Source organism: Anabrus simplex, chromosome 1, assembly GCF_040414725.1.
Source record: "Anabrus simplex isolate iqAnaSimp1 chromosome 1, ASM4041472v1, whole genome shotgun sequence".
NCBI lineage: Eukaryota > Metazoa > Arthropoda > Insecta > Orthoptera > Tettigoniidae > Anabrus > Anabrus simplex.
In genome coordinates, this window is record NC_090265.1 from 638357350 (window position 1) to 638374676 (window position 17327).

General features: G+C 39.3%; 1 protein-coding gene across 1 annotated transcript in view; it reads right to left on the bottom strand.

Annotated features, from left to right (window-relative positions):
• Positions 1-8775: 8775 nt before the first annotated feature.
• LOC136883401 (uncharacterized) overlaps positions 8776-17327 on the bottom strand; it is a 56607-nt gene continuing 48055 nt past the window's right edge. Inside the window, exons 4-6 of the mRNA XM_068229380.1 lie at positions 11518-11772; positions 8889-9150; positions 8776-8813 (exon numbers count right to left, since the gene is read on the bottom strand). Of these exons, the coding sequence (XP_068085481.1) occupies positions 8776-8813; positions 8889-9150; positions 11518-11772 (555 nt within the window). The remainder of the gene's footprint in view (positions 8814-8888; positions 9151-11517; positions 11773-17327) is intronic.

Consider the following 17327-nt stretch of genomic DNA (forward strand, 5'->3'; position numbering starts at 1 on the left):
AAAATGTGCAGTCCGTTCAAAAAGGCTAATTCCTCAATTCATAATAATAATAATAATAATAATAATAATAATAATAATAATAATAACTAGCAAATGTACCCGTGCTTCGCTACGGTATTCTGCATTGTATACGAATATTGAAGTAAATACTGTACATGCAGTAAATAAGATTGTTTTAAAATAGCGTGTCTCTTAGCGTTATCCGAGAAACAGCATGGAGAGGTCCCCATACGTTGTTTCCAATGTAAAGTGCTTGTTACGGATTTGTGATGATAACGGCAGGCTCACTTGCCTACTGCAATTCACAATCGAGTTGGGAAGTTTACATTATAATTGCAGGCCCCATTGCCTACTGCGCGGTCACAATCGATTTGGGTAATTTCCGTTACAATGGCAGCCCCCCTTTCCTACTTCCAAACATATTACAAATTGAAGAGTTTTTATTATAATGGCAGGAAACTTCCCTACAACCAGTCAAAATTGAGTTCTGCAGTTATCATTATGATGACAGGCCCCTTTTCCAACTGCCAGCCAGTTTACTGTCAGTTACACCAAGTTGGTGAGTTTCCATCAAAATAGCAGGCCAGTTTGCCCAATGCCAGTCACATTTTAGATGGGTACATCTGTTTATAACTGCGGGAACGCTGATTTTACATTACTTTCGCCTACTTATGTATAAGCTAGAATCATGAAATTTGGTCCACATATGGCCCTTGATCGTGCCAATGTGCGAACCGAACTTGATGATCCTATCATTTATATAAGTGTGTCAAACCATGAAATATACCTGTAAAAATCACCAAATTTACGAACAATCCAGAAATAGGCCAAATCTAACGTATAAAGGAGAGAGATACGACAAAATGTCATAGGACCAAACTTGTAGATCGCTCCGAATTGAAGCCAAATTGTGCCATCCCTTTTGTGATACGACTTACCGTTTAGCCAACAAATAGCTCAAAAGGAATGTCTGCACAGTCATTAAAATTGCCTCTATATTTCGATATCTTTGGGGGTAAAAAGTGAAAAATTTGAACATTTTGGAATTTTTCCGTCGGTTAGGGACCAAAAGCTACAATTTCACCAAATTTCAATTTTCTACCCCGTCTGGCAGGTTTTGCCGCCATCTTGATTTGGAGGGACGGGGGATAAAAAAATAGGAAATTCCCGAAAATTTTTAAGCCCACGAAACTTAGAGGTTGTCGTTTTGGATAAATTATACGACTGCGTTCTTATGCTGAGCCCAAAATTTGAGCCCCCCAGCGTGCCACCTTGAGGGAATTTTGAGAATTTTCGATTTTTCTAGGTATCCTGGGGTCATAAGCTTCTCCCGTACCAAGTTTCAAATTGCTGAGATTTCTGGAAGTGCCCCATTAATTCACGTCTTTTTTCATTTTTAAATATTTATATATACATCACTCCAGACCGACTTGTTTTTATATATATAGATAATAATACATTTTTGATCATATGTACACTAAATTGGAACATGTCGCAAAGATATACAGATTGTCAATAATGTATCTGCATCGTAATACACTATCAAAATTTTCATCACCTTGAAAGGTATATTCTTGAAAATATTAGGGAAAATATATTGGCACGCAATCATTTGGAAGCGTGACCTTAGACCACGTTGTAATGATAGGCTGGGTTTATGGGAGGGAGGATCGTCGTCACTTTCACTTTCCGATATTTGATGCGAAAAAATGGTTGATAAACATTCCAAATCTGAATCCAATGGTTAATTTTCCACAACCTCAGTCAAATCAGTCACATTCATTTTCCAACAAGTTTCGCGCTACTTTATCACTAATTTTCCGTAATGAAGATGCCTTATTTAGACACACACTGTACTAAAAATGCATATCATCAATCAAATAGCAATACATAAGAAGAAAATAACTCGCACCGAACGGAAAACTACAAAATAAAATAAAATGGAACAGCAAGGTAGAGCCCGTGAAGGTTTGTTTACAAACATTACAGAAATGGCGCTCAAACAGAACATCGGAAAACTGTACCTACCAATTTCTGTGAAATTGCGCTAAAAGAGTTTGTAAATACGAATGAAACTGAACTCGCGGCTACTGTAGACATCGTGAACGACAAAGTAGACTGTTATGATATCTGCTGAAGAAATGAGGAAATTACGAGAAGAAATACTAACATATCGAATATTCGACATTTACCAGTTCTAGGGTTAAAAACTTAATTGTTAATTGTTGTTGTTCGAGTCATCAGTCCATGGACTGGTTTGATGCAGCCCTCCATGCCACCCTATCCTGTGCTAAGCTTTTCATCTGTACGTAACTACTGCATCCTACATCTGCTCTAATCTGCTTGTCGTATTCAAACCTTGGTCTACCTCTACTGTTCTTACCACCTACACTTCCTTCAAAAACCAACTGAACCAAGTCCTGGGTGTCTTATGATGTATCCTATCATTCTATCTCTTCTTCTTGTCAAATTTAGCCAAATCGATCTCCTCTCACCAATTCGATTCAGTATCTCTTCATTCGTGATTCGATCTATCCATCTCACCTTCAGCATTCTTCTGTAACACCACATTTCAAAAGCTTCTATTCTCTTTCTTTCTGAGCTAGTTATCGTCCATGTTTCACTTCCATACAATGCCACGTTCCACACGAAAGTCTTCAAAAACATCTTTCTAATTATATCAATGTTTGAAGTGAGCAAATTTCTTTTCTTAAGAAAGCTCTTCCTTGCTTCTGCTAGTCTGCATCTTATGTCCTCCTTCCTTCTGCCATCGTTAGTTTTTTTTACTACCCAAGTAACAATATTCATCTACTTCCTTTAAGACTTCATTTCCTAATCTAATATTTCCTTCATCACCTGCCTTCGTTCGACTGTACTCCATTACTTTTGTTTTGGACTTATTTATTTTCATCTTGTACTCCTTACCCAAGACTTCGTCCATACCATTCAGCAGCTTCTCGAGGTCCTCTGCAGTCTCAGATAAAATAACAATATCATCGGTAAATCTCAAGGTTTTGATTTCCTCTCCTTGGATTGTGATTCCCTTTCCAAATTTATCTTTGATTTCCTTTACTGCCTGTTCTATGTAAACATTGAAAAGGAGAGGGGACAAAATGCAGCCTTGCCTCACTCCTTTCTGGATTGCTGCTTCTTTTTCAAAGCCCTCGATTCTTATCACTGCAGACTGATTTTTATACAGATTGTAGATAATTCTTCGTTCTCGGTATCTGATCCCAATCACTTTCAGAATCGTAAATAGCTTGGTCCAATCAACATTATCAAATGCCTTTTCTAGATCTACGAATGCCATGTACGTGGACTTGTCCTTCTTGATTCGATCCTCTAAGATCAGACGTAAAGTCAGGATTGCTTCTCGTGTTCCTACATTTCTTCTGAAGCCAAATTAATCTTCTGCCAACTCAGCTTCAACTTGTTTTTCCATTCTTCTGTAAATAATACGTGTTAAAATTTTGCAGGCATGAGATACTAAACTAATGGTGCGGTAGTTTTCACACCTGTCAGCATCGGCTTTCTTGGGAATAGGTATAACAACATTCTGCAGAAAATCGGATAGGACTTCTCCTGTCTCATACATCTTACACACTAAATGGAATAACCTTGCCATGCTGGTTTCTCCTAAGGCAGTCAGTAATTCAGAAGGAATGTCATCAATTCCAGGTGCCTTGTTCCTATTTAGGGTCTCTCACAGCTCTGTCAAACTCTGACCTCAAAATTGAGTCTCCCATTTCATCAGCATCAACAGCCTCTTCTTGTTACAGAACCAAATTATCTACATCTTTAACTTAATACAACTGTTGGATATGTTCTTGACATTTTTCTGCTTTGTCGTCTTTCCCTAGAAGTGGCTTTCCATCTGATTTCTTAATATTCATACACCTAGATTTCCTTTCTCCAAAGATTTCCATGATTTTCCTGTATGCAGCATCTACTTTTCCCAGGACCATACAACCTTCAACATCCTTGCACTTCTCCTTCAGCCATTCTTCCTTAGCTACCTTGCACTTTCTATCCACTTGATTCTTTAATCGCCTGTATTCTTTTCTGCCCTCTTCATTTCTAGCATTCTTGTATTTTCGTCGTTTATCAATCAGGTCTAGTATCTCCTGAGTTATACACTGATTCTTAGTTGATCTTCTCTTCCTTTCTAACATCTCTTCAGCAGCCCTACTGACTTCATTTTTCGTGACTACCCACTCTTCCTCTATTGTGTTTCCTTCAGCCTTTTCATTTAGCCCTTGTGCCACATGTTCTTTGAAACAATCCCTCGCACTCTTTTCTTTCAACTTGTCTAGATCCATTCTTTTTGCATTCTTTCCTTTGTTCAATTTCTTCAACTTCAGATGGCATTTCATGACCAACAAGTTGTGGTCAGAGTCCACGTCTGCTCCGGGGAAAGTTTTGCAATCCAACACCTGGTTTCTGAATCTCTGCCTAATCATAATGAAGTCTGTTTGATATCTTCCAGTGTTTCCAGGTCTCGTCCACGTATACAGCCTTCGTTTGTGGTGTTCGAACCAGGTATTGTCAAGGACTAAATTATGATCAGTGCAGAATTCAACCAGCCGACTTCCCCTTTCGTTCCTTTGTCCCAATCCATAATCTTCTACTGTACTACCTTCTCTTCCTTGGCCTACCACTGCATTCCAGTCTCCCATCACAATTAGATTCTCGTCTCCTTTTACAAATTGTATTAAATCTTCTATCTCCTCATATATTCTTTCAATTTCTTCATCATCCGCTGAACTAGTAGGCATATAGACCTGCAGTATTGTGGTGGCCATTGGTTTGGTATCTATCTTGACGACTAATTCTTTCACTATGCTGGTCGTAGTAGCTTACCCGCTGCCCTATTTTCTTATTCATTATTAAACCAACTCCTGCATTTCCCTTGTTTGATTTCGTGTTGATAATTCGGTAGTCACCTGACCAGAAATCCTGTTCTTTCTGCCAACGTACTTCACTTATACCGACTACATCTAACTTTAGTCTATCCATCTCCATTTTCAGATTCTCGAACCTACCACAACGATTCAAACTTCTAACATTCCACGCTCCGACTCGCAGAATGTCAGTATCCACCTTCCCCCTCTCGTGTAGTCCCCACCCGGAGATCCGAATGGGGGACTAGCTTACCTCCGGAATATTTTACCCGGGAGGAAGCCATCATCAGTACATCATTCATACAGAAAGAGCTGCATGTCCTCGGGAGTTAGTTACGGCTGTAGTTTCCCGTTGCTTTCAGCCGTGTAGCAGTATCAACACAGCTAAGCCATGTTAAGTATTATTACAAGGCCATATCAGTCAATCATCCAGACTGCCGCCCTTGCAACTTCCGAAAGGCTGCTGCCCCCCTTTCGATGAACCATTCGTTAGTCTGGTCTCTCAACAGATACCCATCCGGTATGGTTGCACCTGCGGCTCGGCTATCTGCGTCATTGGGACACTCAAGCCTCCTCACCGCGGCAAGGTCACATGGTTCATAGAGGAGGCATTGTTAATTATGCAGCATTAATCTTACAAAAATGGATAAGAGTGTGTGTGTGTGTGTGTGTGTGTGTGTGTGTGTGTGTGTGTGTGTGTGTGTGTGTGTGTGTGTGTGTGTGTGTGTGTGTGTGTGTGTGTGACACATCTCCTAAACCACTGGAGTAATTTCTATCAAATTTTGAACACTTATTATTTGCTATCTGGAGACGAGCACCTTGGGGGTAAGCCATCTCTAGTCCCCTTGGGGGTAGAGGGTTAGGGGGGTCAGGTATAAAAATAATCGAAAATAGTGTCGAATCCATAGTTTTTGGGGTCGCTGAGGTTAATAGTGACACTTCTGAATTTAAAAAAAATCCAAATTCAGCTCCCTTTGTGGTGGGGGACGAGGGGGGAGTAAGATATAAAAATAATCAAAAATAGTGTCGAATCCATAGTTTTCGGGGCCGCCGAGATGAATAGTAACACTCCGGATTTTGTAAAATCAATGTTCAGCCCTCTTTGCGGTGGGAGACGAGGGGGGAGTGAGATATAAAAATAATCGAAAATAGTGTCCAATCCACAGTTTTCCGGGTTGCCGAGATGAATAGTAACATTCCGGATTTTTTAAGTCAGACTTCAGCCCCCTTTGGCATAGGGGCTGAGAAAAGGTGGGAAAAAATGCCCAAAATGACCGAGATAATGAACGTGTGTATGTTCCAGTATGACTTACTACCTGTAAAATATACTGTGGGAGTAAGACGACCCTAGAACCACTAGGGAAGGGGGTGAAATGTAATCCATTTTAATAAATGGAAGTCACTATGTAGCGATATATATATACTGCACTGTATATATATAAATTAAGGCAGCAAAATGAAAACAGATGTGAATTAATGAGAAACTTCCAGGCATCATAGAAAATACTTGGTACCAGACAAGCTGACGACTTCAGGATCCCTAGTAAAAACGGAAATTCTCAGCATTCTCTGAGGGGGACACGCTGGGAGTTTCAAATCTACATAAGAACGCAGTCGGATATATTTATCCAAAACGATAACCTATAGGTTTCATGGGCTCAAAAGTTTCCTGAAAATCCTAATTTATAACCACCTCCCCCATATCAAGATGGCGGCACAATCTGCCAGATGAGCTAGAAATTTGAAATTTTCCAAAATGATACCTTTTAATCTGTAACCGACGGGAAAAAACGAGATGTTTAAAAATTTTATTTTTAACCCAGAAAAATATCGAAATATGGAGGCAATTTTAATGATGGTTCAGGCGTTCGTTTCGAGGTATTTCGCGGCATTTTGCGGCTAAACGGCAAGTCTTATCCCAAAACGGATGACACAATTTGGAGTGATTTACAACTTTGGTCCTATGACATTTTGTCGTATCTCTATACGTTAAATTTGGCTCTATTTCTGGATTTACCTAAATTCTGCACTTTGTACACGTATAATTGATGGTTTGAATCACTTATAGGATCATCAAATTATACACGAATACTGGCCTACCCAGGAGCCATATGTGAGCCAAATTCTATGTTTGAAGCTGTCGCATAAGTATCTGAAAAGTATTTCAATGTGTGAAAACCTTACACAAATTTCACCCTATTCAACGTTTCTAAAACAATCTCACCTTTAAATAGGGGAAATACGGTGAAATATCATAGGACCAGCCTGTTAGATCGCTAAATGTGGCCAGAGGCGTCTTATCGTACAATCCGGTTTTCGATATGATGCACCGTTTAACAGCAGCTATTCTGTAAATTAAGGTGAACATTCATATACTTCCGTATGCCGATCTATATTTATTCATTGAAGTCAATTTGTAGCGATCCAGAAGGGGTTTGTCTGCCATTGTAATTAATAATTTACAAATCAAGAGTGACTGTCAGCAGGAGAGCGTAGCAATTGTAATCAGTACTTCCCACATCGACTTAAACTGGCAGTAGGAATGGGGGTGGTCCTCCAACTCCTGTGTACCATTGTAATGAATAATTCCCTTCTCGATTTGACTAGCAGAAGGCAAGGAAGCGTGCATTTTTTCAAAACTCTTTTACATGATTCTCCTTATCATTAGATATAGGTGCCCCCTTGCAAGTCAAAATGTGACTGACGTTACGCATAGTGAATTGCAGTATACAAGTGGACCTGTCGTTGTTATTACAACTCCGCAACTTGCACTTTACATAGGAAATAACGTCTGCGGGCCTCCCTATGCTGTTTCTCGGATAACGCCAAGAGACATGCCATTTTAAAAATCTTATTCACTTCATGTACAGTAATTTACTTCGATATCCCTATACAATGTAGAATACCGTAGCAAAGCACGGGTACATATGCTAGTTTGTTATAAAGGGAAACATTACGAAATATCCTAAAAATCTTGAGTGTAGGTATGATAAATCAAATTATTTGTTTCTGACGTAGGCCTATGATCAATATACTGTAACTGTAATTATCTTTACACAAAAGTTCTTCCATTCCTACCTCTTTCTTCATGAATATGGAAATGACCTAGGATTTGTGAACATTCGTAATTATTTTTAGGGGGAAATCATTATCCGAATTGAACGTAAGAACCGTCATTTTTAATATTCGAAGGTTCTGCTTATTAGTGTGTTGCGCGCAGAAGATAGAGGGCAAAGTACGAAGACATCCTCTTTTAGCAGGCTAAATAAGCATGAAAAAATTTAAAAATAGGCACCATCATAAATTCAAAATGTTTATAACATTTCTTCTTATGCTGTTTTTGTCACACCCTGGAGGGGTCACGGCTGCAAACTGCGTTCCATATGTAGACTTGACCTATTTTACGGCCGGATGCCCTTCCTGATGCCGACCCTATGTCGAGGGATATATTCAGTGTTTTGTGTTTCTGTGGTGGTGGTTTGCAGTTCTTTAACTGATATGAATGCTATAAATGCCTCGTGGCTTTCCACACCCCTGACTGCTTCAGAATTTTCCACACCATGAAAATCTAGTGGAATGCCGAAGAAAGTCCGAAGTTAATATTTAAGGGTTTATTTTATAAATTTAAAAGTTTGCTTGAGAACATAACGAATAACTGTGATTCATGTAAATTAAATAACTTACTAATTCTGGAAGTGCGAAGGACAAGAAAATTGTTATTCCAATGGATTAAAGGAGATAATAGATGATTTATTTACAATCAAACACCAACGTTACAGTAATTAATAAATAAATAAATAAATACAATTCAATAAATAAATGAGATAACAGTAAATATCACAAGCAACGGTTTGGAGAGAGGAAATTTTGATATTCAGTATCCTCCATGTCCTCCATGTCCTCCGTATCCTCCTTCAACAGCAACCTTGTGGTGTGGTCCCACGACGGGGCCGTGATTGTGGGCGTAAGAGTGGGCGTGTCCGTCACCGTAGCCTCCGTGACCACCTCCATACCCTCCGTGACCGCCGTAGGTTCCTCCAGAGTGGTCGTTACCTCCTTCGTTGATGACGTGAGCGAAGAAGCCTCCCTTGTCGTCAGCGACGTACTTCACAGTCCTCACGTTACCGCCGGGCTCCTTAAGGGTGTACTCGCCAACCACGTGATCGCCGTCACGTGACTCCTTCTGGGCCTTGGAATCTCCTGTATGGTGATCCGTTACTCCGTAAGCGAAATCATACTTAGGGTACGCCTGGAAAAGGTCAGTGCAGGTTATTAATTAACAGACCTTATCGATATACTAGCAAATGCTGCAACGTATACATAAATCATCTTTATATAGGTACTGTTACACATTTCACTGTCCAGTCTGCAAGCCTCTGTGAATTAACTAACCGTCTCCACGACCCTGTATAGGTCCTGTGCAGTGGCGACGATTAGGGAGGTGAGGAGGGTCACTCACCCCCAACCCCTACCCCCAGCCACTTTCTGAAGGAAGAAGTAAAATTTGTTCCATTTCAATCCCCTAAAACTAAGATTTTTAAAAAGAAAGCCATTTGTACGAACCCTGTTGTATTTCCAGTTAATTATTTCCTTTGATTTTTTTAATTATTAAGAAAAATACTTAGTTATAATACACAAAAAATGTCATTCGTCGCGGCTAACCGAATTGTACAGCGCCACAGGAAGTAGTGCAGACCCGGGGAACAATGTTAAGCATGTTCTGCGACGAAGGGTAGTAGGGGTATATTTGTCACTCGATTCTCTCTAGTGTCTTTTACTTAGTGTGTAGTCAAATAATAAATGAATTTTTAATTGTATAATCACGCTATTCTTCTATTTAACTGTAATACATGCATAAGTATTGTTCCTTTGGTGAAAGTTTTATTGTATAATACAGTGTGTCCCGCTCTCAGCGGGGCCGCCAGTCGACATGCACATGCACACTCCAAGCGGTGTATTCATTTGAGTGGTCATGTTTCTTCACAAAACAATAGGTATTGGAGCACTGAAAATCCGTGATTAATTCACGAAGTTCCTGTACATGATCAGAAAATTGGTGCATGGTGTGCTGTAACTGCGGAACGGATATTGAGCCCCATATTTTTGAGCGGCGCCATAAATTCCGAGACATACCGCACAAACATTCTCGCAACATTTTTAAAATGTTGACAGAGATGCCTATTTGCAACTGGATCTTGCTGTGTACACTATTATTTGTGGAGAACCATAAAAAGTAAAGTTTACAGAAATAGTAGGTCTACTCACACCATAGAACTTAAAAAACAAAATAACAGCAGTAATTAGGACAGTTATACGCAGCAGGAACTTTTGCATGTGAATAGCAATGTCATTAGGAGATGCCAGGAATATTTGAATACTGAAGGATACCTCTTTCAACACCGCCTGAAAAAAAGTTAGTACTCATGATAAAGGCTATTGGGTGCATAAACAAACAATAAATGTAATAATATCGGTAACAGAATACGCGGGAAGTTGTGAATATAGCGCTCGGAACATGCATGTTGTTTCCCGGCCCCGCTGGGAGTGGGACGCACTGTATTATTATTATTATTATTATTATTATTATTATTATTATTATTATTATTATTATTATTATTATTATTATTATTAATACCGCACTTGAGTTTGTAGACTGTCAACCTTTACGTCTCTATCGATAGCTATTTTAATGTTGAAAACCTTAGCAGACAAAGTAGGGGCCCCCATACTAAGAACGTGAAATTAAGCAATTTTCTCAATTGGGCTGACATTTTAAGGGCTCTAAACGCCGGAAAGATTTTAAATTGTGAATCCTGCATAGCTCTATGAAACGAGAACAAATTTCGAAAATCGCTTTTTTCTTTACTCGTTTTCACTTTTTATATTAGATTCCTAGCCAAATTAACTTACTTACATACGGTACTTCTTTCTGTAATGTGTTCCATGGTTAAACACCCTCAAGAGTTTCTTTTTTGAAAAATGTCCCACACCGAATGTAGTTATGAAGACTTAAGTAAAACTTTGCACTGACTCGCATTTGCGCTCGTAGTGGTAGAAAAAGGCAAACTGCTAATCTAATCGACCGAATAACTATTATTAAGAAAAGGATTGTAACTTTTAGGAAGAAATAAACAATATATTATCATAATTATATTTCATTTACCTAAAATTCGTAGCTCATATCCCTAGGATGTTTTCAATATTTAGTTACTTGCTTGAAGGGCAAGAATTGTGGACTTTTCAACGTTGTTTACCTCCCATTCCCGCTATATATCAGAGACCCGGGCACCTTTTGTTTTCTATAAATCTTTTGTCTGTCCCCACTTCCCCACTTGAAATTTCCAGTCGCCGCTACTGGTCCTGTGTAACTAGCTCTGTTGCCTCGTTTAGTTCCAAATCTCTTTTCTTTAAATACTCGTAATTAACAGCAGAGTCTAGCCATCGTCGCCTTGGTATTCCTCTACTTTTCTTGCCCTCCATGGCCGAGTTTATTAATTATTCTCCTAGTATCCTCCTCACATAAGCAATAGTGAGCACCCCAGGCTACTTGATTTTCAGCCCCTGTCCACGCCTCTTGTCAGTGGTTATCTCGTAAGAGAGGAGTAATGTTACTCACCACATAGTCAACATAATGACTGGCTCCATGATCACCTCCACCGTAACCTCCTCCGTAACCTCCGCCGTAACCTCCTCCATATACTCCATGCCCTTCGTCAACAGCTACTGCATGGGCAGGTCCCACCACGGGTCCTTGCTGATGAACAAAAGAGGTCGCATGACCGTCCCCGTATCCACCATAGCCTGCACCGCCTAGATGCCCAGCAGAGGTCAACTGTGCAAGAACGGCCAGCAAAACGACAGGCGTCAGCATCTGCAAAGGAATAATCATTATCTTAGACTTCTGTGGGAAAATAAAACATTTTTCACTCGTGTTCATTAAATTAATATTTCTTAATAATATATACTCCTTTAAAAAGTAGTCCCTTCTGAGTATAAGGAAAAGCAACATTTCCTGATATGAGAGAGAATTGAATTGAATTTATTGATAATTTACATGCCACCGAGACTGGAAAGTCCCTTTATGTAGCGTCTTCATGTAATAATATACGGGTTTATGAACACACTAACTGAATTTTCATAATATACAAATATTTAATTAAACATTAAACTTTAAAATAAATTAAAATATAGATACGAAATCCAGTAAAATTAAAAAAACGTTATATAATAAGTAAGAAAATAAAACATTAAGCCTATTTACAATTTTTGACTAAAATAATCTAAAGCTAAGCAGAGAGTAAAAAATGTCTCTAAGAAATATACATATTTCTGATAGACACAAGAATGCGTGATCTCAGCCCCCTGCGTACTCCTTCGGGAAGATAAATGTTAAGGACTGCTGTGGATGAGTACAATTAGTGTTATTTGCGAAACGGTGAAGTTTAAAGACGTTAAAGATATGTGATGCAGTGCAAACAAAGGATTTGTTAAATGGAGTGATATCATGGAAGGGAATTTGAAGAGGGGTCTCATAGCCGACCCAACCATGATTTCTAAAGGGATCTGCTTCATGATCAATTCCTGAGAATAATTAATAAAGAAATCAAATAATGTAATTATAATTTCACCTGGCTGGCAAATGGCTATCAACAGGAAACCTATTTTATGATAACGACGAACAATTTACGAATCCAATGAATACCAGTATGTAAATCGAAGCAAACCTGCGTTTCTTTGCATCTAAATATGATCTGGGGCGCTCTCGCCATCAGACTCAGAACAGCTCTTGGGCTGTAATTCTCAGTTGCTTCTACGACAACAGGTTTATTTTTTTTTCCATGCCAAAGAGGTAGCCACAGCACTGAATGACATTTAGAATTATGTCTGGATGTCGGCAACCAGCACCATTTCACAAAATCTACCCTCTGGCTGGAATTGCTCCACCTTACATCCGAGGTAAAGTAGTTACAAACATGAGACAACTTTTTGAAAGTTTCCTTAAAAATGGGAAACCATCGAAAAACCTCAAGGACTGCTTATATTGGGGTTTCGAACCCACCATCTCCCGAATGCAAGTGGATATCTACACGGCGCGAATAATGCAGACATTTCGCTCGGTTTCATCAGGCTTTTCACCTGGAACTCTTCCTAATATAATTTTAACCGTGCAAGTTGGCTACGGAGTTCAGGCCGTGAAGCTGTTGGATTGCATTCAAGAGATAGTATGTTCGAACCCAACCATCGTCAGATCAGACGATGATTTATCTTGATTTTCCTTTTTTATACCAGCTACGTGCATAGACTGCACCTTAATAAATGCCTTCCCAGACCTAGAGAACACTTTTACATCCTGGTGACACAGAAAAATCTATCATTGTTACTGCGAAGTTAAACTAGTGTCGCTAAAGAAATAAAATAAAATTGTAAAATATAATAGAGTATTATTGAAATAACCTCGGCAGCACTATCCATCAGATCATTGCTAGTGTAAGAAGCGCTGTACCAAAGGCAATCACGAATGATTTAGAAGAGTCGTCTCAAAATAGCAATCAACGCCACCATCAAGCAGACACAATGTAAGAAAGTTTGTAATTGAATTAATACACTCATGAAAGCTGACCCTAAGTGGCACCCAAGCATTTGCCTACGGAAGAACTAGGATTGCACAGCGTTGTAATGGTGAATGACCGGGCTGAGTGTCTCAGATGGTTGAGATGCTGGTCTTCTGACCCCAACTCGACAGGTTCGATCCTGGCTCAGTCTGGTGGTATTTGAAGGTGCTCAGGTACGTCAGCCTGGTGTCGGTAGGTTTACTGGCACGTAAAATAACTACTGCGGGACTAAATTCCAGCACCTTGGCTTCTCCGAAAGCAATAAAAGTAGTTAGTGGGACGAAAAACAAATTACATTATTACTGTAATGATGAATGCTACAGTATCAGCTGTCAGATTCGTGCCTTCATTCGGGAGAGTGGGTTCGAACCCCACTGTCGGCAGCCCTGAAGATGGTTTTCCGTGGTTTCCCATTTTCACACCAGGCAAATGCTGGGGCTGTACCTTAATTAAAGCCACGGCCGCTTCCTTCCCAGTTCTAGTCCTTTCCTGCCCCATCGTCGCCATAAGACCTATCTGTGTCGGTGCGACGTAAAGCCAATAGCAAAAAGAAAAAAAAAAGCAGATTCGTACCACCGTGTGGCAGCACAATAGGTTCTCCAGTCTGATACGCAGGTGTTAATTAATACAAGGAAAGATCATCACTGGGGGAATTACACAAACGAGATTATAAATAAATAAATAAATAAATAAATAAATATTTATGAGGGATTTAGGGATTGTAGTAAAGATGTAAAAGAGAGGGCATATAACTATCTGGTAAGACCCCAATTAGAGTATGGTTCCATTGTATGGAACCCTCACCAGGATTACTTAATCCGAGAACTGAAAAAATCAAATGAAAAGCAGCACGATTTGTTGTGGGGAATTTTAGACAAAACAGTAGTGTTATGAAAATGTTGCAAACTTTGGTCTGGGAAGACTTGGTAGTAAGGAGATGAGCTACTCGACTAAACTGTATGTTGCGAGCTGTCAGTGGAAAGAAGGCGTGAAATGGCATTACTGGACGAATACGGTTGAGTGGTATTTTTTAAAAGTAGGAAAGATCACGATATGAAGATAAAGTTGGAATTCAAGAGGACAAATTGGGGCAAATATTCGTTTATAGCAAAATGATTAAGGGGATTGGAATAACTTAACAAGGAAGATATTTCGATAAATTTCCAACTTCTTTGACATTATTTAAAAAAGGACTAGATAAACAACTGAGAGTATCTGCCACCTAAGCGACTGCCCTAAATGCAGATCATTATTGATTGATTTGATGATAATTGTGTGTTGCACACCTACCTCGATTGTCTTCATGGCTGGAGTAGTGCAGTGGTGACTGATATGAAGTTCGTCGATAACCAGCTCTTATATACTCAGCCGAGTTCTAATGTTCCCACAGAGTGCAGTTTCTTTATTAGAGTTACCGAAACAGTTCCAATACATTTGTTTATGACGTAACGCACATGTAACGGCTGTGTAACGGTTGACCGCGCAAAGCAATGCTTGGATACGTTTAATTGTAACCTTGTTTGCTTTTTATCAATTTCCCAACGTGTCGCTTGTCTCAATAACAGAAGAAAGTTACCCTAAATACTAGGAGAGAAAACTAATATCTGTGATCTGATTCCTGCATTCCAAGATGCTTACAACGATCGAAAGAAACTTGGGAACATGGTTTATGTATTAAAAATTAATATACTATAATACATGCCTAGTGCAAATGTTAGTGTTATCAGCCGTCCCCTGGAGCTCGGGTTCGATTCCCGGTACTGACAGAAATTTGATAAGCGAGATGGCTGAAATGTGATTGAATAAGTACCTGCAGTTCATCTCCATTTGGGGTTGTGCCTGAGGAGAACCGCAATACCTGAGGACGAGGAGCAGGAGGAGGATAAGATTTTTATTTTTTCGCATTGATTAGGGCATTGGTTCCCAGTCGGTGGACGTCACCCAGGGGTGGGGTGTTGAGGTATTTACAAGGAGAAACACACAACATAATCAGAAGGAAAAATGAAACGTGTGACATGATGTATGTTTGTCTACCCCTTAGACTCGTTTCTTGATACGGAGTCTGAAATGTGTCATCTCAAAACTCATGAGTCCCAAAACTCACGAATTCCAGGAAGAGGATTAGTAAGAACAGGTTTCTCTACCTGGGTCAGTCTCAAAACTCACGGATAAATGGATAAATGTCCGCCCTATTAGTGATGGGATAATGGAATACTTTTAATAATCGAATAACTTCCAACCGATTATTTAAATAATCGAATGAGTTTCAAATATCATTGTTATATCGCACAGAATAATCGAAACACGTCTTTTTTTTCAAATGAATCTCGAAGTGTTGAAACTAAATGAGTGAATTAACTCTCTTGATCTTTAATATCTCTAAATAAAATTCCTTATTCAAGTAAATGCCGCATTCTGGCCGCATAAAGGAACTAAGCTCCAGTAACTACCAACTGACAGTTTCTTTTTCACTAGCAGCGGGCAATATACCTACTTTAATTTTATGTCGTCTGGCTGCATACATAAATTTTTAGCATGCTGGACTTTAGTCCAAGGGATCCAGGGAGTCCCGGGTTCGACTTCCGGTCGGGTCGGAGATTTTAACTCCCATTAATTAATTCATATAGCTCGGGGACTGCGTTTTCGTGCCGTCTTCAGCATTATATTTCATCTTAGGTAGGGCCTCATACTCACAGACGTGCAGGTCGCCTATACGGCGTCAACTCTAAAGACCTGCACCAGACCTCCCCGGAGGCCACACGTCATTATTATAAATTTATGTGAAAGGTAAAAATTCATTATATTAGCTTTAAGACAACAGCAAAATATTATAATAATAATAATAATAATAATAATAATAATAATAATAATAATAATAATAATAATAATAATAATAATAATAATACACCTCGGTCTCTTTCATTCACCAGCCATTATTTTTCCCCTGTGGGTTGGGGATGGCGGAATGACATCTGCAGTAAGAAGCGACTAAAAAGGGAAGCGTGAGTCACCGCGCTCCTCATCTCTCCTGCGGTCATCTCAAGCACCTGCCGTCAGGAATCGTAAATTTTGAGACTCGTTAGAATGTTTACTTTAGTTTTCAGCTTGTAGTCGAGAGTTTTGATACTATTTGTAACTAATTTTAGCCCGTGTGTATTGAAACTCGTGAGTTTTGAGACGTAACCGTCTGGAATGAAGCGGGATGAAATTATATGGCATGTTTTTAGCGTAGACCTACGTTCCTCGACAACGGGTACATGGAATGAAAAATGTGAAGACGCTTTTGGTGTTTGGGTAGAACACGTATATTACTGAGAGTATCTAACTTACGTTATGATTAATATACCTCGGATTTGTAGGTGGTAATAGGTTAGAATGCAAAGTAATTTGGTTTGTAGGAAGTGTTATATAACCCGTTGTACCAAAATGTAGGAAGAGTAGCATAAATTTAAGGAGTTCTGTAGGCTGTACCCCTAATGTCTATGCAAATCGCATAGCATAACCGGTGTACAGTGTAGCGTATACTTGTTACTGGCTTAAGTAAGTTTGCATTCTAACCTATCAGCACCTAATAATCTTAATAATAATTCAGTTGACACATAAAAAAGGATACCTGTTGCAAAAAAAGAAAAATCTGAAGCGTAATTTTCAAGTAAGGCAAAATGTGTACTAAATATGTGGCGTCACACGCATACTCTTGTTATATGATGGCTTCGTATTGACTCGCGCGCTCTGTTGGACGTTAGCTGTCGTTGTGAGTACATCGTGGTCAGTTATTTATTAGAATTAACTTTACGTCACACCGACACAGACA